The sequence below is a fragment of the Colletotrichum spaethianum genome (genome assembly GCF_022836535.1).
Source record: "Colletotrichum spaethianum MAFF 239500 DNA, contig19, whole genome shotgun sequence".
Taxonomy (NCBI): domain Eukaryota; kingdom Fungi; phylum Ascomycota; class Sordariomycetes; order Glomerellales; family Glomerellaceae; genus Colletotrichum; species Colletotrichum spaethianum.
The window spans coordinates 125341-147319 of NW_026054789.1; the positions used below are offsets into that span (position 1 = coordinate 125341).

Here is a 21979-nt window from a genome sequence, read left to right on the forward strand (position 1 = left end):
CAGACAGGCCGCCCAGCTCTTTTTCTAGTTCGCTGGATCCCAGGGGGAAGGAAGTGGTAGGGCTGATTTTGCGGGCTCCAGGGGGCAGCTGGGTGCTGTAGCAAGCCGTGGGAACCCCCCGTAGGCGCAGCGAGCGGGAGACGGTTGGTGTCGCGAGCCGTGCATCCATCTACCTACCTGTGCTGAAGACCGGCGAGCCGAAGACCTAAGCGTACGTCGGCGAATTTGATCCTCAGCTAAACGAATGAAGATCATGTGCGACAAGAACTCAAACCCCCTGGCGGGGGACGTTTCTTGGGGTTCTCATTCAGGGTTTTCCAAGGGGACCCGAGAGTTGCGCGCAAGGCGCAATTGGAGGGGGCGTGTTCCCGTGCTGAAGCTCCCCCGGGGCTGGTTGTGGGTGGAAAGGAACCTGCGAGAGAGGGTGGTACAAGCGCAACCTACCTAGGTAGGCTTGATGACCGCGCTGGAGCCCAGGAGTGCGGATAGAAAAAGGCATGCAACTCCAGCAGCTGTCAATGTCAAATTGTCAGGTTCGACTCGAACCAGCACCACCGGCGCCAACACCAGCACCACCGAGGGCAACGGACGGGAGGAAGCGTTGGCGACGCCTGGACATCTCGCCTCAACTGTCACTTTTCCCCGCGAGGAGAGGGGGATAGGTAGAGAAGCCTCTCTGTGCTCTGCCCCAGTCGCACGCCTCTGTCCGGGAGGTGGACAAGCGGCCCGTGGCTGTCTGTCACTTTGATTTGTCCATCATTGGGTTCTGTAGTGTATCTTGGTGATGGACAAGTCGCGACAATGGACTTTTTTGCCTTCTTCGAGCCTCGTTTTGTAGACAACGCTGCGGAGGTGCTCTATGTGAACTGTCCCTCCCCTTCTTTTTCTTCGCCCGCTCCTTCGACCGAACGCGCTTAATAATCCGATGTTTTCCCACCGCTCGTATCCTCCCCCCCCTCATCGAAACACGTTGCCTTTGCGGTCTGTTGTTATTGCGTGTTTTCGCGCCGAATGTTTGGGGGTGGCGTTTAAAAAAAGAAGCCAGCGCGGCCAACAAAGGAAACCCGACCTCAAGGACAAGCGCTCGGGCTCGTGTGACATCACCGCTCGCTTTCTGGCCGAATCACGTGCCTGCACCCGCCTCACTTCAGCCAGCTGGTATTGGCTCGAGAAGGGAAGGGATGGGGGATTGTTAGTGTGTGTTGTTTTTTTTGTCCTTCTGTCGAGCCCAGGCGGTCCTCAGGCCGCCCTTCTCACCCTTCACTTGAGTCTGGTCCCCCCTTTTTTCGCCCCAAGAGCAGTTTGGGAGCGCCCAAAGAAAAGGCCCGCGCCACAGAAAATTTCTCCCTTCAGGCCTCTGCTCCCCCCTTCCCTTCCCTTCCCCCCCTCCTGGTCCTCGCTCTCCCTCGCCCGATTTGTTATTTTTATTTTTTATGTTTTTTTGCCTTCTGGCTCGGGCTCTGACACTCTCTGGCCTTTCCCACCAGTGTGTTGTCGTCCACACGGTCCCGTCCACGTCCGCGTCCCTCCCCCCCAATCCGCCCAGGTCTCTTCCATGTCCGCCGCCCTTCTCTTCCTCACACACCACCCTTCACACCTCGCATGTTTGCTCTCCCCCTTCTTTTTTGTGCACACCTCCCAGAACCCACACACACTCCACGCCTCTCCCTCCCCCCAATCCCATTATCGACACCCCCAGACCACATTCAAGGGTTCGTTCGTTGCATCCTTTTGAGCATCTCTGGGATTCGCTTCACGATAGCGGAGGCTCAACGACATCGAGGGAACGACTTTGACGTCGACGCCCACGCTCACGCCCTGCGCTGAGCCCGTCCCGAACCGCCCCCGTACAGGTTTTCCACGACCCTCGCCGCCGCCGCCGACGAGCGTCCCCCTCACCCTCACGCGCACACGTCCGACCTCAACACTCGTTCCTTTTTTTCCCTTTCCTCTCGCTTTCCTGCTCCTTTGAACCGTCGACGACCCTTCCCTCGACACGATGTCGAGTCTGGGGCAGTCGGGTCCGAATAGCCATCCCGGCCTCGCCTTTCCCCAGCCAGGCATTCGACGCAGCCACGGCGGCCCAGGCTTCCCGCCTCTACACGCGAACCCTGCCCAGCAAAAACCATCACCGGGCCCTCACAACGCGTCGCCTTATCAACAACAAGCATATACGCCTCAGCAGCCTCCCCAGGCTCAGTATCCCCATCATCTCTTTCAGACCCCAACGCCCGTCAATGGCAACGTCAACGGAAACTCGCGTCCGCCGAGCCACGTCCCCAATGCCGCCGCCCTCGGCCGCCAGAGGGGGCCTCCCCAGAGGCAGCAGATGCCCCAAAACGCGCCTTCCATGTTCCTCCCTCTGGGCAACCAGCAGGGTCTTGGACAGCAGCAGGCCCTCGGCCAACAACAGGGCCTGGGGCAGCAGCAGGGCCTCGGTCATCAGCAGGGTCTCGGCCAGCAGCAGGGCTTGAGCCAGCAGCCAGGCCTGGGTCAACACCAAGGCCTTGGACAGCAACAAGGCCTGGCCCAGCAGCAAGGCTTGGGGCAACAGCAGAGTCTGGGTCAGCAGCAAGGCCTCGGCCAACAGCAAGGCTTGGGTCAGCAGCACCAGCACCAGCAGCATCAACATCAACAACACCAGGCGCACCAACAACATCAGGCGCACCAGCAGCACCAGCAGCATCAGCAGCAGCACCAACAGCAGCAGCAACAGCAACAACAACATCAGCAGCAGCAGCAGCAGCAGCAGCACCAACAGCAGAGTCTGAGCCAGCAGCAGAACCTCAGCCAACAGCAGCAGCAGAATCTCGCGCAGCAACACCAGCAGCAGACCTTGAGCCAGCAGCAAAAGCTGAGCCAACAGCACAACCTCCACCAGCAGCAGCAGAACTTGACCCAGCAGCAGATCAAGAATGAGCCGATCCTTTCCCACCAGGCTCAGCCCCAGGCCCAGGCCCAGCAGGCTCTGTCCCAGCCTACACCTCCCACGGTGCAGCAGCAGCTCCCGCAGGTTCCTCAAGTACAGCAAATACAGCAGGTTCCGCAACAAGTCCAGCAAGTCCAGCAGGCCCAGCAAGTGCCGCAGGCTTCTCCAGTCCAGCAGCAGGTGCAGCAGCCCGCACAGCCTAGACCCGAGACGCCAGCCCAGGCCAGCGAGCACCACCAGGACAGTATGGAGGTCGAAACCCTGGCTGAAGGTGACGACTCCCTCGAGCCCAAGATGCTCGACGGAACCCCGTTTGTTCCTCGGACGCCAATGGGAGAGATGATGTCCGCTCCCCCCGAGGGCGGTAGTTTCCCGACCCTGGAGGCGGTCCATAAGAGTGTTCTCGCGTACTGCACGTCGGTCGGCTACGCGATTGTCATTGGACGCTCCAAAAAGACAGTCCCTGGCTTGAAGAAAGTCCTGTTCGTGTGCGACAGAGCGGGCAAACCGCCGAGCCGTGTCAGCCCTGAGTTCCGCAAGCGCAAGACGTCGTCGCGCAAATGCGATTGCCAGTTTGGCTTCTTTGCCATCGAGCAGCGAACCCAGTGGACGATTCGATACCGACCCGATCCGCAGCATCTGCAGCACAACCACGGGCCGAGCGAAAGCCCGCTCCTACACCCGGCCGCTCGCAAGCTAGACAGCAAGATGGTCGCCGCCGTCAAGGCTCTCAAAGAGAACGGTGAGCCGACAAAGACCACACCACGAGAAAGAGCAGCCGCTGACTCTTCGACAGGGGTTAGTGTTAACGAGACACTCGAAATACTTCAAAACGAAAACCCTCACGTTCCCCTGCTTCCTCGCGACATCTACAACGCCCGGGCTGCGATCAACCGGAATCCACAAAAGGTGGCCACTGGCCTGGCCGAGAACCGACCGGCGATTTACAGCAAACCACATCCCACGGCTGAAGAGCGCATTCGGGCGGACCTCAGAAAGGAACTCGCCAAAGCCCGTGAGGAGTTTGACAAGTTCAAGGAGGACAAGCAGAAGGAGGTGGACGAGCTGAAGAAGAAGCTCGTGGAGAAGGACCAGATCATTGAGAGGTTCGAGATGTTTATCGACATCTGTAACCAGCGTGTCATGGTTCAACGGGAAAGGCTTGGCGGCCCCGAGGGCGCCGGCAACAACGGTACTTGAGAACGAAAACTTGGAGGGTTCAATCCAGAGGGGTATCCTTGCATGGCGGGTTAGGACTGGGAATCGGGTTCGCGGATGGGCTTGTACGATGCTTTCTTTTCTGCGTCGCGGAAGCATGGCCGTCGGCAGTTTGGAGAGTAAGGCAGGATGGGATCAGGTGTTTGATTCGGTCGGAGTCGTTTTGGTCGCGTTCCAAGGTCCCGTTAGAGCTTTGGGTCCACAAGGTAGTTTTTGTGTCTTTTCTAGGAAGTTTGGGACTGCATTGGGCGGGTTTTAGCACCAGCAAATACCGCGAACATGACTGAAGCAAGCATTCAACTTTTGATTTACATAGGAGCCAATTGCCGCAGCAGCAAACACTCCGTGACGAGGCTGTGGATGGTCGTTTACAAGCCGCGCGCAGCGTGCCAGACGCGTCGCGGCGGGCATTTGACGTCAGGCGAGGCTACGGCGCAGCCAGGGACGACCGAGCTTCCGCAGTGCAGTGTGAAGTTAGTGGGGCAGGGCGCGCGGGCTGGCGGGATGCTGCAGCTCGAGCTACCAGGCAGGGGCCGCTGCTAATAATGAGGCGATTTTAAGAGTAATTTCGGGACCCAAGGATAGTGGGAGTGGGCGTTGGCTGTGGCAGATTAGACGGGCCTGTTTTGTGTTTGGTATCATCTGAACAGCCAGGGCTGGGGGATCATAAACGGGCCAAGGCACAGAGGACGAGTTGGGACAACACAAAGGGCAGCATGCAGGTAGACATGTGAGTTAATTGGCTGACCCTTGCGTGTGCGAAGCTGAAGACGGCAGAGGAGATGATGGCATTGATTATGGTTGAATATGAGTAAGACACCGGCATGTGAGAGAAGAAACGCAGACCTGCTGTGCTGGGTATTCTTTCCATGCACAACCGGTTTAGGTTAAAGAAGTGACGCAGAAAGAATACAAAAAGTTTAAAAAGAGAGGCTAGCGGCGTATCAATTCGTGGACATACATGCACAGGGAAGGGACCTTGATGCAGCATTGCAGAATTATGTTTGGTACAGACGGGATGGGATGCAGAGGCGGATGGGCGGGAGCGGATGGAGGGGGATTGGGAAGGAGTCGAAGGGGACAGCGTGTCTGAGCTCCTCTTGACTGCCGTGAATGCTCCTCTATCCAGCATTGCCAGCAATGCCAGCACAGGAAAGAGAAGGGATCCAAATCGGAGCTAGCTTCTGATTTGATGAGACTGAGTGACTGAGAAGGGGTGCAGCCAATCAAATGGGCCCCGCAGTCCATAGTGGGACACGCTCCTCAGTGGCCAGCAAACCTCCTGACACATGCCCGTCGCGACAGGGGTGCCGCCTGGTCGCGTAAAACTCGTAGACTTCAGGGAAATGTGGGCCATGTACCTCTTTGCATGTTTCCTCTGCTCAGTGTACCTTAATTACCTCCCGTCCTTGCTGCAGAGAGATGCTTGAGGCGACGTGAAAGTGGAACCTGGACAAGTCAACCGTCCGGGGACTCCAACAAATGTCTGGAAAGTCAACATTGCAGATTATCCATATCGTACCTACCTTACCCTGCGCCAACCTAGACCTTTCCACGACACGCCCGAACCTGAGCTGCGCATCAACCAGCCGCGAATAATCAGCGACTCATATACGACGACGAGCACTCTCGATTCCCGTACGCGATACCCTCGTCCGCCCAAGGATATCCAACTCTCCTTTAGCACTTGCTTGCCTTCTTTCCTTTCCACTTCTTTTTCGTCCCACCGCATTCCAGACCCTTGGTCCCGCGGCCAGACAATCATCGCCCCCCTGAGGTTGCCCTCTTGACTCGACAGACCTACTGTCTCATCGCAACATTTCCGTCCACCATCGTACCTACGATGATGCCGACTTCGATCCTGTAAATATCGTCTTTTTGCCTCGTCCGAAACAGTCCACCGCCCGCCATGGAGGTGGCATCACCCCAAATCCCGGGCGCGAACGGCGTCCCCTCGCCCACCGCCGACCCCTCGATCGACCCGAACCGCGTCCTCGATCACATCGCTCTGGCCTGCCAGATAGCTCTCGGGGCCACCAACGAAGACCTCGAGAGCCCCGGAAGCTTGCTTCACAAGCACCGCTACTCCGATACCATCCAGCGCTGCACCCGCTTCGCGACCGATACCCCGAACGCCTTGTACATTCAGAAGGACATCCTGCCGGCGTCCACAATACAGAACGGAGCCGACGACTCAAGTTTGTTCAACCCGCATGGCGACCTGCTTCTTGGGAAGGACACCGCTAACCACGCGATTGCAGAGTCCCCGGCCTACACCTACTCCCTGACTACCGAGATCTCCTCATCCCCGACGACCGTCTCGTGCCTTGTTTTGCTCAAGCAGCGCCCTGGCCCCATCGATCCCACGATCCCGCTCACTTCCCAGATACTCCTTACTAATCTGCCAGGCCCTGCGACTCTGAATGCTACCGCTGGCGAGCAGGGCCCCTCCACTTCGCCCTTTGAGATTTTGCACTCCTACGTTCACAATGCGCTGGCTCCGTACTTCGATGCCAACACCCGCAGCCAGATCGCCAACGGCGCTAGGGGCAGGGCGGATGTGGACTCCAAGACGGGTATTCCGGTCACCAAGAAGAGGTGGAACGACTTGGAGCTGAGCTTGCTTCACCTGCAGCAGAATGTCGAAATCCCCGAGGTCTCCCTGATGTTCCACACCATGGTGCAGAACGCGCTGGAAGAGGCTGAGTCGCGGCACTCGAAACCCACCCTCGACCTCATTCCCGGCACCGTCCTCTCCGACAGTACCTTCCTCAACAGCTTGCAGAACAACGTGAACAGCTGGATCAAGTCCATTCAGGTCATCACTAGGATGACCAGGGACCCTGCGGATAGTGCCAAGGACTTCAAGTTCACCGCCAGTCAGGAGGTCAACTTTTGGCTATCGATGGAGTCCGCCCTTGAGGGCATCGAGGGACAGCTCCGCAGCGAGGGCGTTCTCTTGACTCTGGAGATTCTTAAGCACGCCAAGCGTTTCCAGGCGACTGTCAGTTTTACGGCCGACACGGGTTTGAAGGAGGCCATGGAGAAGGTCCAGAAGTACAACCAGCTCATGCGAGATTTCCCGCTTGACGAGCTGCTCTCCGCAACGTCTCTGTCCAAGGTGAAGGACGCCATCATCCAAATCTTTGGCCACCTGAACAGGAAGCTGAGGATCTGCCCGTACCCAATTCGGAGAGCTTTGCCGCTCGTGGAGGCCATCTCGGGAGACCTGGACGAGGTACTGCACCGACTTCTGCCTGGAACAGAGCTCGTGAACCTCGACTACAACGAGTTCAAGGCCATCATGAAGGCCAGCGAAGACATCTTCACCACTTGGGATGAGAGCATCAAGGAGTTCACAAACGTCGCCCGTGAGGTCACGCGCCGGAGGAACGAAAAGTTCATTCCCATCAAGGTTAACCCCAAACATGCCGAGCTTCAAGGTCGCCTCAAGTACGTCAGTACGTTCCGTGACAACCACGAGCAGCTCCAACGCACCATCGTCAACGTGCTTGGCCCCAAGGCTACTGTGAGCGGCCTTACCGAGACCACCAACACCAACGGCGTCGTCGTCGTGGAAGAGATGGGCGACGTTGATGCAGTTGAGGAAGTCAAGCAGGCGTGGGAGGCGTTGAAGAACGTCGACCTCCTGGATGTTTCCGCCGAGGGCACGGAGCGATGGGCCAAGGCCGAGAATATGTACAACGAGCGGACGTCTCGAGTGGAGAACTCCATCATCGCGCGCTTGCGCGACCGTTTGGCTACGGCCAAGAACGCCAACGAGATGTTCCGTGTCTTCTCCAAGTTCAACGCTCTTTTCGTGCGCCCCAAGATTCGTGGTGCTATTGCCGAGTACCAGAACCAGCTGATGGAGCACGTCAAACAGGCCATCCATGGCCTCCACGAGCGCTTTAAGCAGCAATACGGCCACTCCGAGGCCCACGCCATGGCCCAGCTGCGTGACTTGCCACCTGTCTCTGGTGCTATCATCTGGGCTCGCCAGATCGAGCATCAGCTCGATAACTACATGAAGAAGGTCGAGGACGTGTTGGGCTCCGAGTGGGCCATTCATGCCGAAGGCCAGAAGCTCCAGAGCGAGAGCAATCTCTTCAGAAAGAAGCTGGACACGCAGACAATCTACAAGGCCTGGCTCGACGATGTTCAGCGCCGACAGATCTCCATTTCTGGCTTCTTGTTTGACATCCGACGCATGCGATCGACGGGCGGCAACTATGAGCTTCTGGTCAACTTTGACCCCCAAGTCATTACTCTTTTCAAGGAGACGAGGAACCTCATGTGGCAGAACTACGCCGTTCCCCATTCCATCAACAACGTGTCCAAGGACGCCAAGCGTGTCTACCCGTTCGCGGTCAGTCTCATGGAGAGCGTCCGCACCTTCTCACAGACGATGCGTCAAATCTCCGAGATGGGCGAGGAGGCTGTCCTTGTTTATGGATACAGGAATGACGTCTACGCCCTCGTCTCCAGAGGTGTTCCCCTTAGGTGGGAGTCGTTTGTCAACTCGCACGAGATTTTCTTTTCCACCAAGAACAACGCAACACTGCCAAACGTATCCGAGTTTGGACTCTCGAAGCCGTCGGAGAGCAAGCACAGCCTCTTCATCCGCGAGTTCGCCGCGGCCGTGTCTTTGCTCCAGGCCAAGACTGCTTCCCTGGCGTCCATCCACGCGACCGTCGAGAAGGCACTTGCAGAGCTCAACACTTGCCCCTACGAAGCCGGTGCTTTCACCTCGCGCTTGGAGACCATTCAGACAGCCGTCGATCAGCTCAACTTGGAGCAGTATGTCAACCTGCCCTACTGGGTCGAGAACATGAACCAGAAGCTCAAGGAGGTGCTCCTGGCTCGTCTCCAAGACGCCATTCTGGCTTGGATCCAGGCTTTCGAGGACGATTACCTTGACGACGGTCGCCGCAAGCAAGTCACAGAGAGCGGAGAGGAGCCCGTACAAGAGGGGCCGGCAATCAAGCGTTTGATCCATGAGCTGTCCATGCGGAACCAGGTGATCTACTTGGACCCTCCTCTGGAGTATGCGCGGTCTAGCTGGTTTGTTCAGCTGCACGAGTGGCTAGGTATCGTCTGCAACCTGAAGAAGATCAAGGCCACGCGTTACCAGATGACCTTGACAACCACAACTTTGGATGAACCTCATTTCGACGATCTCCCGAGCGATTGTACCGATTTGCTCAGCCGTGTGTACGTCTCTGTCGAGAAGAAGCTCCGCGAAATCGGTACCTACGTCGACAAGTGGCTGCAGTTCCAGTCCCTTTGGGATCTTCAGTCGGAGCAGGTGTATGAGGCTCTTGGCGACCAGCTTTCGAGATGGCTTCAGCTTCTTCAAGAAATCCGCAAGACCCGTCAGACCTTTGACACTCAAGAAGTCAGCCGACAGTTTGGCCACATCACTATCGATTACGACCAGGTCCAGACCAAGGTCAACGCCAAGTACGACCAGTGGCAACATGAGATCTTGATGAAATTCGCCAGCAGACTCGGCAATCGCATGCGCGAGGTTCACGCCGAGATTGAGAAGGCCCGTCGAGACCTCGAAAGCCAGGGCCTGGATGCTTCTTCGACTGCCCAAGCCGTCCAGTTCATCACCGTTGTGCAGGCTTGCAGGCGTAACGTCAAGCTCTGGGCACCTGAGATTGATATGTTCAGGCAGGGACAGTCCACCCTGGTGCGCCAGCGTTACCAGTTCCCCAGTGACTGGCTCCACATCGAACAGATCGATAGCTCATGGGAGTCCCTGACCGAGATCCTGGAGAAGAAGTCCAAGATTGTGCAGGACCAGACCGATGCTCTGAAGTCGAAGATCATCGCCGAGGACAAGATCGTGAACGACAGGATTGCTGAAGTCGCCGTCCAGTGGAATGATGAGAAGCCCGTCTCTGGTACCATCCAACCCGATGTTGCATCCGCAACACTGAGCTCCTTCGAGGCCAGAATCTCCAAGCTGCAGTCCGACTTCGAGATGGTTGCCAAGGCCAAGGAAGCTCTCGACATTCCTACCACTGCGGACACCTCTCTGAGCACTATTTTGGAGGAAGTCCAGGACTTCCAGTCTGTCTGGTCCAACCTCTCCACCATCTGGGCCAGTCTCAATGAGACGAGAGAGATCTTGTGGACTGCCGTTCAGCCCAGAAAGATTCGGTCCAAGATCGACGACCTCATTAAGAGCACCAAGGAGATGCCCAGTCGCATGCGTCAGTACGCTGCATTTGAGCATGTCCAGACTATCCTCCGCGGTCTGCTGAAGGTCAACTCTGTTCTCTCAGACCTCAAGTCCGAGGCGATCCGTGACCGCCACTGGACCAAGATCTACAAGCAGATCAAGCCTGGCAAGCGATACTCGCCGGTTTCAATGACTCTCGGTGATGTCTGGGACCTCAACCTTGTCGCCACCGAGGTCATTGTCAGGGACATAATTGCCCAAGCTCAGGGTGAGATGGCCCTAGAGGAGTTTCTCAAGCAAGTTCGCGAGACGTGGTCCACTTACGGGCTGGAGCTCGTCAACTACCAGAACAAGTGCCGTCTCATCCGTGGCTGGGACGATCTGTTTGCGAAGTGCAGTGAGAACTTGAACTCGCTGCAGGCGATGAAGCACTCGCCCTACTACAAGGAATTTGAAGAGGAGGCTTCTTCATGGGAGGACAAGCTCAACAGAGTTCACGTTCTCTTCGACGTCTGGATTGATGTCCAGCGCCAATGGGTCTACCTCGAGGGTGTCTTCACTGGCAACGCCGATATCAAGCACTTGTTGCCCGTCGAGTCCTCGCGATTCCAGAACATCAACAGCGAGTTCTCCGCTGTCATGAAGAAGGTCTACAAGCAGCCCTACGTCCTGGACGTTCTTACCATTCCCAACGTCCAGAAGTCTCTCGAGAGACTGGCTGAACTTCTCAACAAGATTCAGAAAGCTCTGGGTGAATACCTTGAGAAGGAGCGTGTTTCTTTCCCCAGATTCTACTTTGTCGGTGACGAGGATCTTCTTGAAATGATTGGTAACAGTAACGACACCCTTCGCATCGCCAAGCACTTCAAGAAGATGTTTGCTGGCCTTTCTGGACTCATCATGGATGACGAGACGATTATTTCTGGCTTCACCTCCAAGGAGGACGAGACCGTGCGTCTCAAGAAGGAGATCTCCCTAGCCAAGACGCCCAAGATCAATGACTGGCTAGCTCTGCTAGAGAATGGCATGAAGAACACCCTGGCTGAGCTTCTCGCGGAGGCTGTCGATCAGTACACTCCCATCTTCGAGTCCGAGAAGATCGAGAAGGAGGCCATGGACAAGTTCATGGAAGACTTTCCCAGTCAAATCGTTGTCCTCGCGACTCAAGTTGTCTGGACGACGGCCGTTGAGAAATCTCTTGTCGATGGTGGCAAGACGCTGCAGTCGCTCTACGACCGTGAGGTCCAGGTGCTCCGTCTCCTTGCCGATACCGTCTTGGGCGATCTTGAAATCATCCAGCGCAAGAAGTGCGAGCAGCTTATCACTGAATGCGTTCATCAACGTGATGCCATCGAGAAGTTGATCAGTCTCAACGCCACCACGCCGACTCACTACTGGTGGCTGCTTCAGATGCGCTACGTTTACACTCCTGAGGGCGACTTCCTCCAGCGCCTGCAGGTCAAGATGGCCAATGCCACGCTCGCATACGGTTTTGAATATCTCGGAGTTCCCGACCGCCTTGTCAGGACACCCCTTACAGACCGATGCTTCCTCACTCTCACTCAAGCTCTCCAGCAACGGCTTGGTGGATCTCCTTACGGTCCTGCCGGAACGGGTAAGACGGAGTCCGTCAAGGCTCTCGGTCTTCAGCTCGGTCGCTTCACTCTGGTCTTCTGCTGTGACGACACTTTTGACTTCCAGGCCATGGGTCGTATCTTCCTTGGTATCTGCCAGGTTGGTGCTTGGGGATGTTTCGACGAGTTTAACCGTCTCGAGGAGAGGATCTTGTCGGCTGTCTCGCAGCAAATTCAGAACATTCAGCTGGGCCTGAAGCAAGGAGCCGAAGACGAGAAGGCGCAGACCGAGCTCGTTGGACGACAGCTCCGCGTGAACGCGAACACCGGTATCTTCATCACAATGAACCCTGGTTACGCGGGTCGTTCCAACCTTCCCGACAACTTGAAGAAGCTGTTCCGCAGTGTCGCCATGTCTAAGCCTGACAAGGAGCTCATCGCCGAAGTCATGCTCTACTCCCAGGGTTTCAACCAGGCCAAACAGCTGTCCAAGCACACGGTTCCGTTCTTCGACCAGTGCGCGGCGAGATTGTCCAAGCAAGCCCACTACGACTTTGGTCTTCGTGCACTGAAGAGTGTTCTCGTCAGTTCTGGAGGTCTGAAGCGCGCGAGACTTCTTGAGAGTGACGGCGGTCTTGGGGCTGAAGAGGTTGTCGAGCCTGAGATCATCGTCCAGAGCATCCGAGAAACCATTGCTCCCAAGTTGATCAAGAGCGATGTCGAGATCCTCACCGAGGTTGAAGAGGCCTGCTTCCCTGGCGTCAAGTACGTTCCGGCGAACCTGCATAAGCTCGAGGAGGCCATCAGAACCCTCGCAGACGAGAGACAGCTGGTCGTCAACGATACGTGGATGACGAAGGTCCTCCAACTGTACCAGATCCAGAAGATCCACCACGGTGTGATGATGGTCGGTAACTCTGGTACGGGTAAATCTGCTGCCTGGACCCTTCTGCTTGATGCCCTTCAGAAAGTCGAGGGTGTTGAGGGCGTGCAGCACGTCATTGACTCCAAAGTCATGTCCAAGGAGGCGCTGTATGGAAACCTCGACTCCACTACGCGCGAGTGGACAGATGGTCTCTTCACCAGCATCCTGCGAAAGATTGTCGACAACCTCAGAGGCGAGGATTCCAAGCGCCACTGGATTGTTTTCGATGGTGACGTCGACCCCGAGTGGGTTGAGAACTTGAACAGTGTGTTGGACGACAACAAGCTCCTCACCCTGCCCAACGGTGAGCGTCTCAACTTGCCCGCCAATGTCCGCATCATGTTCGAAGTCGAGACCTTGAAGTACGCCACTCTTGCCACGGTCAGTCGTTGCGGTATGGTCTGGTTCAGCGAAGATACCGTCACGCCGACCATGATGCTCGAGCACTACCTCGGCACGCTCCGCTCCAAGCCTTTCGAGGACCTTGACGAAGACAGCGTAGCGGCCGGACAAAGCCCTGCAAAGGCTCTCGCTATCCAGTCCCAGGTTGCCGATCTCCTCGGTGCTTATCTTTCCGGGGAGGACTTCCTCATGGCCGCTCTCAAGGAAGCCGAGGGCTACAACCACATCATGGACTTTACTGTCGCGCGTGTTCTCAACACCCTGTTCTCTCTTCTGAACAAGGCAGTTCGCGACATGATTGAGTACAATGCCCAGCACTCTGACTTCCCCTTGGATCCCGAGCAGGTCGAAGCCTTCATCGCGAAGAAGCTTCTCCTTGCGCTCGTATGGGCTCTCACTGGTGACTGTCCTCTGAACGACCGTAAGACTTTCGGAGATGCCGTCTGCGGCCTTGCCAGCTTCGGAAACCCGCCTCTCGATGGTACTAGCTCACTCATCGACTTCGACGTCACTCTCCCCAAGGCCGAGTGGGCGCCTTGGCAGAACCAGGTACCGACCATCGAGGTCAACACTCATTCCGTCACCCAGACCGATGTGGTCATTCCGACGCTGGATACTGTGCGTCACGAGGATGTCCTGTACTCTTGGCTGGCGGAGCACAAGCCGCTGCTCCTTTGTGGTCCCCCCGGTTCGGGTAAGACGATGACGCTGTTCAGCGCCCTTCGCAAGCTTCCCAACATGGAGGTCGTCGGTCTCAACTTTTCCAGCGCAACAACCCCCGATCTCCTGATCAAGACCTTTGAGCAGTATTGCGAGTACAAGAAGACTTTGAACGGAGTGATGCTCTCGCCGACCCAGATTGGCAGATGGCTGGTCATCTTCTGCGATGAAATCAACTTGCCCGCCCCTGACAAATACGGAACCCAGAGAGCCATCTCCTTCCTGCGTCAACTTGTCGAGCACAACGGATTCTGGAGAACCTCGGACAAGTCTTGGGTTACCCTCGACCGTATCCAGTTCGTCGGCGCTTGCAACCCGCCGACCGATGCAGGCCGTACGCCTCTTGGTGCTAGATTCCTTCGCCATGCTCCTCTCATCATGGTCGACTACCCCGGCGAGCTCTCTCTGCTCCAAATTTACGGCACCTTCAACTCGGCTGTTCTCAAGATCATCCCGTCGCTCCGCGGCTACTCCGAGCCACTCACGCAGGCGATGGTCAAGCTCTATCTTGAGTCGCAACAGCGCTTCACGCCCAAGATCCAGCCCCACTACGTGTACAGTCCTCGTGAACTTACCCGATGGGTGCGAGGTATCTACGAAGCCATCAGGCCCCTGGAGACCCTATCCATCGAGGGGCTTGTCCGCATCTGGGCGCACGAAGCGCTGCGTCTCTTCCAAGATCGTCTCGTGGCCGAGGACGAACGCCAGTGGACCGATGATGCCGTCCGACGGATTGCCCTCGAGCTCTTCCCCACCATTGACGACCAAAAGGCTCTCGGCGGCCCTATTCTCTTTTCCAACTGGCTTTCGAAGAACTACGTCCCCGTCGACCGCGAGCAGCTCCGCGACTTTGTCAAGGCCAGACTCAAGACCTTCTGCGAGGAAGAGGTTGACGTGCCTCTCATTCTCTTCAACGATGTACTGGAGCACGTTCTCCGCATTGATCGTGTCTTCAGACAGCCTCAGGGTCATCTTATCCTCATTGGTGTCAGTGGCAGTGGAAAGACCACGCTTTCACGCTTCGTGGCGTGGATGAATGGTCTCAAGGTTTTCCAGATCAAGGTCCACGGCAAATACTCCGGCGAGGACTTTGACGACGATCTTCGAGACGTTCTCCGACGCTGTGGTTGCAAGGGCGAGAAGATTTGCTTCATCATGGACGAAGCCAACGTCCTCGACTCTGGTTTCCTCGAGAGAATGAACACTCTGCTCGCCAACGCCGAGGTCCCTGGTCTTTTCGAGGGAGACGAGTTCGCCGCCCTCATGACGGCTTGCAAGGAGGGTGCTCAGCGACAGAATCTGCACCTGGACTCGCCCGAGGAGCTCTACAAGTGGTTTACCCAACAGATTGTCAAGAATTTGCACGTTGTGTTCACCATGAACCCGCCAGAGGGTGGTCTTGGATCCAAGGCCGCGACCAGTCCCGCCTTGTTCAACCGTTGCGTACTCAACTGGTTCGGTGACTGGTCCGACCAGGCCCTTTTCCAGGTCGGCCACGAGCTTACCCAGTCCATGGATCTGGATCGACCCAACTTCCAGGCGCCCGATACCATTCCAGTGGCGTACCGCAGTCTCAGCCTGCCTCCCACGCACCGCGAGACCATTGTCAACTCCATGGTCTACATCCACTACTCTCTCCAGAGATTCAACACCAAGCTGTTCAAGCAACAGGGCAAGGTCACATTCCTTACCCCAAGACACTTCTTGGATTTCGTTGCGCAGTACGTCAAGCTTTACAACGAGAAGCGCGAAGACCTGGAAGAACAGCAGCGTCATCTTAACGTCGGTCTCGAGAAGCTTAGAGACACGGTGGACAAGGTTCGCGATCTGAGGGTCAGCCTTGCCGAGAAGAAGTCTCAGCTTGAGAAGAAGGATGCCGAGGCCAACGAGAAGCTGCAGCGCATGGTTGCGGACCAGAGAGAAGCCGAACAGAGAAAGAACACATCCCTGGAGATCCAGGCGGCCTTGGAAAAGCAAGAAGCCGAAGTGGCCACGAGAAGGAAGGTTGTACTGGAGGACCTCGCCAAGGCCGAGCCGGCCGTCGAGGAGGCCAAGGCCAGTGTTAGCAACATCAAGCGTCAGCACCTTACCGAAGTCCGATCCATGGGTAACCCTCCTCAGGGTGTCAGACTGGCTCTCGAGTCTGTCTGTGCTCTGCTCGGTCACAAGGTCAACGACTGGAGGATGATCCAAGGTATTATCCGTCGCGACGACTTCATTGCTAGCATTGTCAACTTCGACAATGAACGGCAGATGACCAAGTCTCTGCGTGTCAAGATGCGCAACGAGTTCTTGTCGAACCCCGAATTCACTTTCGACAAGGTCAACCGTGCCAGTAAGGCCTGCGGCCCTCTGGTGCAATGGGTGGAGGCGCAGGTCTCGTACTCTGAGATCCTGGACAGAGTTGGCCCTCTCAGAGACGAAGTCGACCAGCTCGAGGAGCAGGCTCTGCAAACCAAGGCGGAGGCCAAGGCCGTTGAGAACACCATCAACACTCTCGAGTCCAGCATCGCCCAGTACAAGACGGAGTACGCTGCGCTCATTAGCGAGACCCAAGCCATCAAGTCTGAGATGTCCAAGGTCCAGTTCAAGGTCGACAGAAGTGTCAAGCTGCTCGACAGTCTGTCGTCCGAGAGAGTTCGTTGGGAGGAGGGCAGCAAGTCCTTCGAGACGCAAATCAGCACCCTTGTCGGCGACGTGCTTGTCGCCGCCGCCTTCCTGGCGTACAGCGGTCTGTATGACCAGACCTTCCGCAAGTCGATGATGGACGACTGGCTGCACCAGCTGCAGCTCTCTGGTGTCTTGTTTAAGCCTCACAACCCGGTCACCGAATACCTCTCGACCGCTGACGAGCGCCTCAGCTGGCAGGAGAACAGCTTGCCGGTCGATGACCTGTGCACGGAGAACGCCATCATCCTCAAGCGATTCAACCGCTACCCTCTTATCATTGATCCTTCCGGCAGAGTCACCGAGTTCTTGCAGAAGGAGAGCAAAGAGCGTCGCTTGACAGTTACCAGTTTCTTGGACGATTCCTTCACCAAGCAATTGGAGAGTTCGCTGCGTTTCGGCAACCCTATCCTCATCCAGGACGCCGAGTACCTCGATCCCATCCTCAACCACGTCCTCAACAAGGAATACCAGAAGACCGGTGGACGTGTCCTTATCCAGCTCGGCAAGCAGCAGATCGACTTCTCGCCGTCGTTCAAGATTTACTTGTCGACCCGCGACCCATCGGCCACGTTCGCTCCCGACATCTGCTCTCGAACCACATTTGTCAACTTTACGGTTACACAGAGCAGTCTCCAGACCCAGTCCCTTAACGATGTGCTCAAGTCTGAGAGACCCGACGTCGACGAGCGGCGATCCAACCTCATCAAGCTTCAGGGAGAGTTCAAGATTCATCTGCGACAGTTGGAGAAGCGTCTTTTGCAAGCGCTCAACGAGTCTCGCGGAAACATTCTCGACGACGACAACGTCATTGAGACCCTGGAGACCCTGAAGACGGAGGCAGCCGAGATCTCGGGCAAGATGAGCAACACCGAGGGCGTCATGGCCGAGGTCGAAGAGATCACTCAGCAGTACAGCATCATCGCCCGCTCTTGCAGTACTGTGTTCGCGGTGCTTGAGCAGCTTCACTACCTTAACCACTTCTACCAGTTCTCGCTCCAGTACTTCCTCGACATTTTCCACTCAGTCCTCCACGGCAATAAGAACCTCGCCAACGAGTCAAACCACAACATCCGTCGCGACATCATTGTCAAGGACCTATTCGTCACAACGTTCAAGCGGACTGCGCTGGGCCTGCTCCAGAAGGACCGGATCACGCTGGCCATGCTGCTCGCCCAGGCTTCGCCTTACAAGATGGACAAGACCCTGATCGACATCATCCTTGACGATCGCGTAGAGGGCAAGGATCTCTCCACCGACAAGGATGCCAAGGACGAGGTGTTTGCCCGTGCTGGCCGCATGAGCGTGCTGAAGGAGAAGCTCGACAAGGCGTCGTCTGCCGACTGGGATAAGTTCTTGACAGAGGAGCTCGCAGAGAACTTTGTTCCCCAAATTTGGGAGGACAACACGGACGCCTTCGACCAGGCTTTGCAGTCCCTGCTTCTCGTGAAGCTGTTCCGCCTCGACCGATTCGTCCCGGCTGCCGAGCGTTTTGTCACTCTCGTCTTCGGCTCCGATACCTTTGATGTCGTCGAGGACCTCAAGGAGACGGTCAGCCAGGTGCCCGCCACCAGGCCGATCTCCTTGGTCTCCAGCCCTGGTTTCGATGCCAGTTACAAGGTTGACAACCTCGTCGAGAGGATGCGTATCAAGTGCACCAACATCGCCATGGGTTCCAACGAGGGTCTCGCAAGCGCCGACAAGGCCATCAGCAATGCCGCACAGCTGGGCAACTGGGTCTTGGTCAAGAACGTTCACCTTGCTCCTACCTGGCTGCAGAGTCTCGAGAAGCGCATGGAATCGCTCAACCCCCACTCGGACTTCCGACTGTTCCTGTCGATGGAGTCGAGTCCCAAGATCCCCGTCAACCTGCTCCGCGCTTCGAGAGTGCTCATGTACGAGCAGCCCGCTGGTGTGCGCGCCAACATGAAGGACTCCATGTCCTCCCTGTCGACGAGAGCCACCAAGGCCCCCGTCGAGCGCACGAGACTGTACCTTCTGCTGGCGTTCTTGCACGCCGTCGTCCAAGAGCGTCTGCGCTACGCCCCGAACCTGGGTTGGAAGGGCTTCTGGGAATTCAATGACAGCGATGTAAGTTTCCCCGAGTGCGATGTAGTCAGACACATGCTAACATGCCCTAGTACGAATGCTCGGCTTTCATCATTGACACCTGGATCGAGAACGCCGCCGGCAACCGCACGAACATTGCTCCTCAGAGCATCCCCTGGGAGATGATCCGCTACCTCGTGACGGAGACCTACGGTGGCAAGATCGACAACGAGGGCGACTTCAAGCAGCTCAACGAGCTGGTGCACTCGTTCCTGACCCCCTCGGCCTACGACGTCGGCCACAAACTCGTCGAGGGCGCAGAGAACCAGGAGGGCAGCCTCGTCGTGCCGTCGGGCACCTCTCTGCAGGACTTCATGGCGTGGATTCACAAGCTACCAGAGCGCGAGCCGCCCACATACCTTGGCCTGCCCGCCAACGCCGAGAAGCTCCTCCTCGTTGGTCTCGGACGCAGCCTCATTGGTAATCTGAAGAAGGTGACGGAGTTGTTGGAGGAGGGTGAGCAACTCATGGTCGAGGCCTAGTGAGCTCTGCATTACGGTAGAGAGAAGTTTCAGTGGAGAAAGGACATGTGTTGGTCCCGCACCTGAGGAGGGACGTATTTCATTTGTAGCGACTGAGCGCGTTGCGCCGTCACATGCTATTGCTTTCGGTTAGACTGTTTAGGCGACATCGCCAGTGGGTAGAATGGGTTGCGTTGTCTTTCGTACACTACTTATACACTGATACCCCTAATATCGGATTGGTTCCCTAGTTACTTTCCTCCCGCATCCGTGTGCTTGTGAGACGTGTTTTTAAAAGCGGAATGGTGCTGCATGAATCACAGAAACTATACACCGAAAGACGTATGGTGGTGTTGTGGCTGTGATGACACCTCACGGGATTGCTTGTTGGGCAAATCTGGCCTAGAGGTTCCGTGGAAGTCACGCATCGCGATGCTGCAGTCTGAGGCGGGTTCGCCTCGGCAACTGAAGAAACTTGGCGAGAACTGTGGTCGTCCTCAAGGAGGTTCAATGTGAGAAGACGTGACCGGAATGCGGATAATGCAGCATTCTCAATGAAGAAAGTTGTCGAGGTGCTCCAGGGCCGTCCACCGAGAGCAGACCATGGGATCAGTGGACGTCGCCGGTTGCGCATTCGCAGCTCGGCAAAGCACAGCACGAAGAGAAGAGGCGCGCGCGCGCGCGCGCAAGAGAAGGTGGAGGGAAACGAAAGGGCTTTTGTATTGCGCAAAGCACGAGGGCCTTTGAATAGAACGCAAAAAATGAGAGACTCATAGAACATTTTTCATGTTCTCGACGACCAACCTGGGACTCGAACCCAGAATCTTCGGATGAGTTTGTATTCCTCATAGGAATCCGACGCCTTAGCCATTAGGCCAGCCGGCCATATGGATCTAATTGCTTTGTTGGGGATGTCGGGCGGAAGTTGAGCCTAAGTTTGGTGTGTGCGTTGTGGGGGCCCTTTGCGAGCGGGCGGGTGGGGATCGGTGCGAGGGCGAGGTGTAAGTTCCTTTTTTTTTTCCTTCGTTTTCTCTCGTGGGGCGCCGTCTCGGTGCGGTTTACTTGGGGGGGAGGCTCTGAGAAGGCGTGAGCACGGCACTGATTGAAGCTTGCTCTGGCGAGCTGCTAGTGCTGGTGCTGTTGGGGGGGATCTTGTCGGCGGTTGGTGGGATGTGGACTGGCTTCCGAGATGTGCTGTTGTACTTGGGGTGACTTACAAGTTTGATGAGCAAGCGAAGAGAAGAACGTTCGCGTCACGCACAACGGAACATGTATCGGGCTTTATGATGTGAATCTCTTCAAACATGAGACTCCTTTCGAGAGACGGTTGATAAAATCCCGGGGCCGGGCCCCAAGGCTCTGTCCCATCCATGTGCACCGAAAACCGCATCCGTGTCACAAGATGCGTCCAGGGCCTCGAGATGGCGTTGATGCTTAAACACAAGGCGGAAACCTACAGACGCTGGGTAGTCCGCCGGCGGTTTTATTTGTTTTATTAATCTGCGCCGAGAGATACGCATACACCGACGGAGCAGTTTGTGTTTTGTCGTGGACCGCAGAAAAGGCGGGCAAGGCACGCGTAGAACGCGCAGGCAAGGCAAGTAGACAATTAGACAACGCTCAGAGTTGGGATATATTCTCACAGCGCGATCAGAGATCACCATGGTACACATAGAGCCCGCTTTCAGGATTTGCAGGACAGTCTTGTCCAAGCAACCTCGCCGCCACCAAGCCCGTCACTCGCGTCTAAAGCGCCTGCTAGTCCACCCCCTCATCCTCCACCTCCTTGACCCGTCTGCTCTCTTTCGTCACCTCCGGCTCGAACCCAAGACAAACAGCCGTGGCATAGTCTCCGTCGTGGCTGATCGAGACCATGGCCGTCTGCCCCGGCTCGCCCTCCCTCTCGGCCCGGATGACGGCCACGGGCGGCCCGCTGCCGTTGGGGTTCTCCTTGCCTTCCTCCAGCGCCCGCCGGACAATGGTGATGTCGTGGAACGAGAGTTTTCTGACGGGGTGCGCCTTGAAGGCGGCTTCTTTGGCGGCGAACCTGGCCTTGCTGTCAGTCTCGGGGCCGCCGTAGTGAGTGACACGGAGGGGGGGGCGTGCAGGCGCCTTCGTTCGGCGGTTCGTGATATGACCCCGACGCCCCGGATGATGGGTGTGCAACGTGCATGTGCGAGCTTACCTCCCAGCTACAAAGGTGGCCTTCTTCCACAGAAGCGGGTTCTGTTTCTTCAATGCTCGAAAATCCCCATCGCGGCTGGTGCCCGGTGTGGTCGTCGGCGCCGGAGCCGATGGCGGGTCGGCAGGAACTAAAGCGCGCTCATCCTTGGTGAAGACGCGCTGGAGGAACCTCGCTCCCCGGTCGCTGGCCAGGAGTCGATAGATCCGCGAGACTTGACATATATCGGTCCCGATGTTCAAGGGGAAAGGAAAGGGCCTCGGCGACACCATGAGTCCATCAATCAGCGGTCGGCGTGGGTGCACAATTCAAAAGACCAACATCTCAAAACGCAAATAACGGTAATTGATAGATTCACTACCAAAGGTTCAAGGGAAGTGACCATTCCCGACAAAGACTAGTTCGTAGCGATAAGCAAAGCTATGGCGATAACGATAGCGATAAGATCACCGCTACGTCATCCCTCGGCATCCTCGCACCTTTCAAACCGAATAACAACAACACGGGGAATTATCGTACTCTGCGCATGCTAGCTGCAAAGAATGCTATGTACATGCCATACCATACAAATCAGTTTTCGTAGCAATCTCTCGGTGTAA

General features: G+C 56.6%; 3 protein-coding genes and 1 non-coding gene across 4 annotated transcripts; 2 read left to right on the plus strand and 2 right to left on the minus strand.

The window, feature by feature from the left end:
• Positions 1–3175: 3175 nt before the first annotated feature.
• On the plus strand, positions 3176–4129 carry ColSpa_07447 (PKS-NRPS hybrid synthetase; the record flags this gene model as incomplete). The annotated part of the gene is made up of 1 exon (XM_049273659.1): positions 3176–4129. One exon carries the CDS (start codon positions 3176–3178, stop codon positions 4127–4129), a length of 954 nt encoding a protein of 317 aa, XP_049129616.1.
• Positions 4130–6056: 1927 nt separating this feature from the next.
• Positions 6057–19219, plus strand: ColSpa_07448 (dynein heavy chain, cytoplasmic; the record flags this gene model as incomplete). The annotated part of the gene is made up of 2 exons (XM_049273660.1): positions 6057–18719; positions 18770–19219. 2 exons carry the CDS (start codon positions 6057–6059, stop codon positions 19217–19219), a joined length of 13113 nt encoding a protein of 4370 aa, XP_049129617.1.
• Positions 19220–19994: 775 nt separating this feature from the next.
• ColSpa_tRNA_205 lies at positions 19995–20083 on the minus strand. Its single transcript is given in 2 exon segments — positions 19995–20030; positions 20047–20083. It is a non-coding gene; the product is annotated as a tRNA-Arg (tRNA).
• An 873-nt stretch (positions 20084–20956) lies between these two features.
• ColSpa_07449 (4'-phosphopantetheinyl transferase B, mitochondrial) lies at positions 20957–21652 on the minus strand (the record flags this gene model as incomplete). Its single annotated transcript, XM_049273661.1, has 2 exons — positions 20957–21254; positions 21384–21652. 2 exons carry the CDS (start codon positions 21650–21652, stop codon positions 20957–20959), a joined length of 567 nt encoding a protein of 188 aa, XP_049129618.1.
• Between the last annotated feature and the right edge of the window lie 327 nt (positions 21653–21979).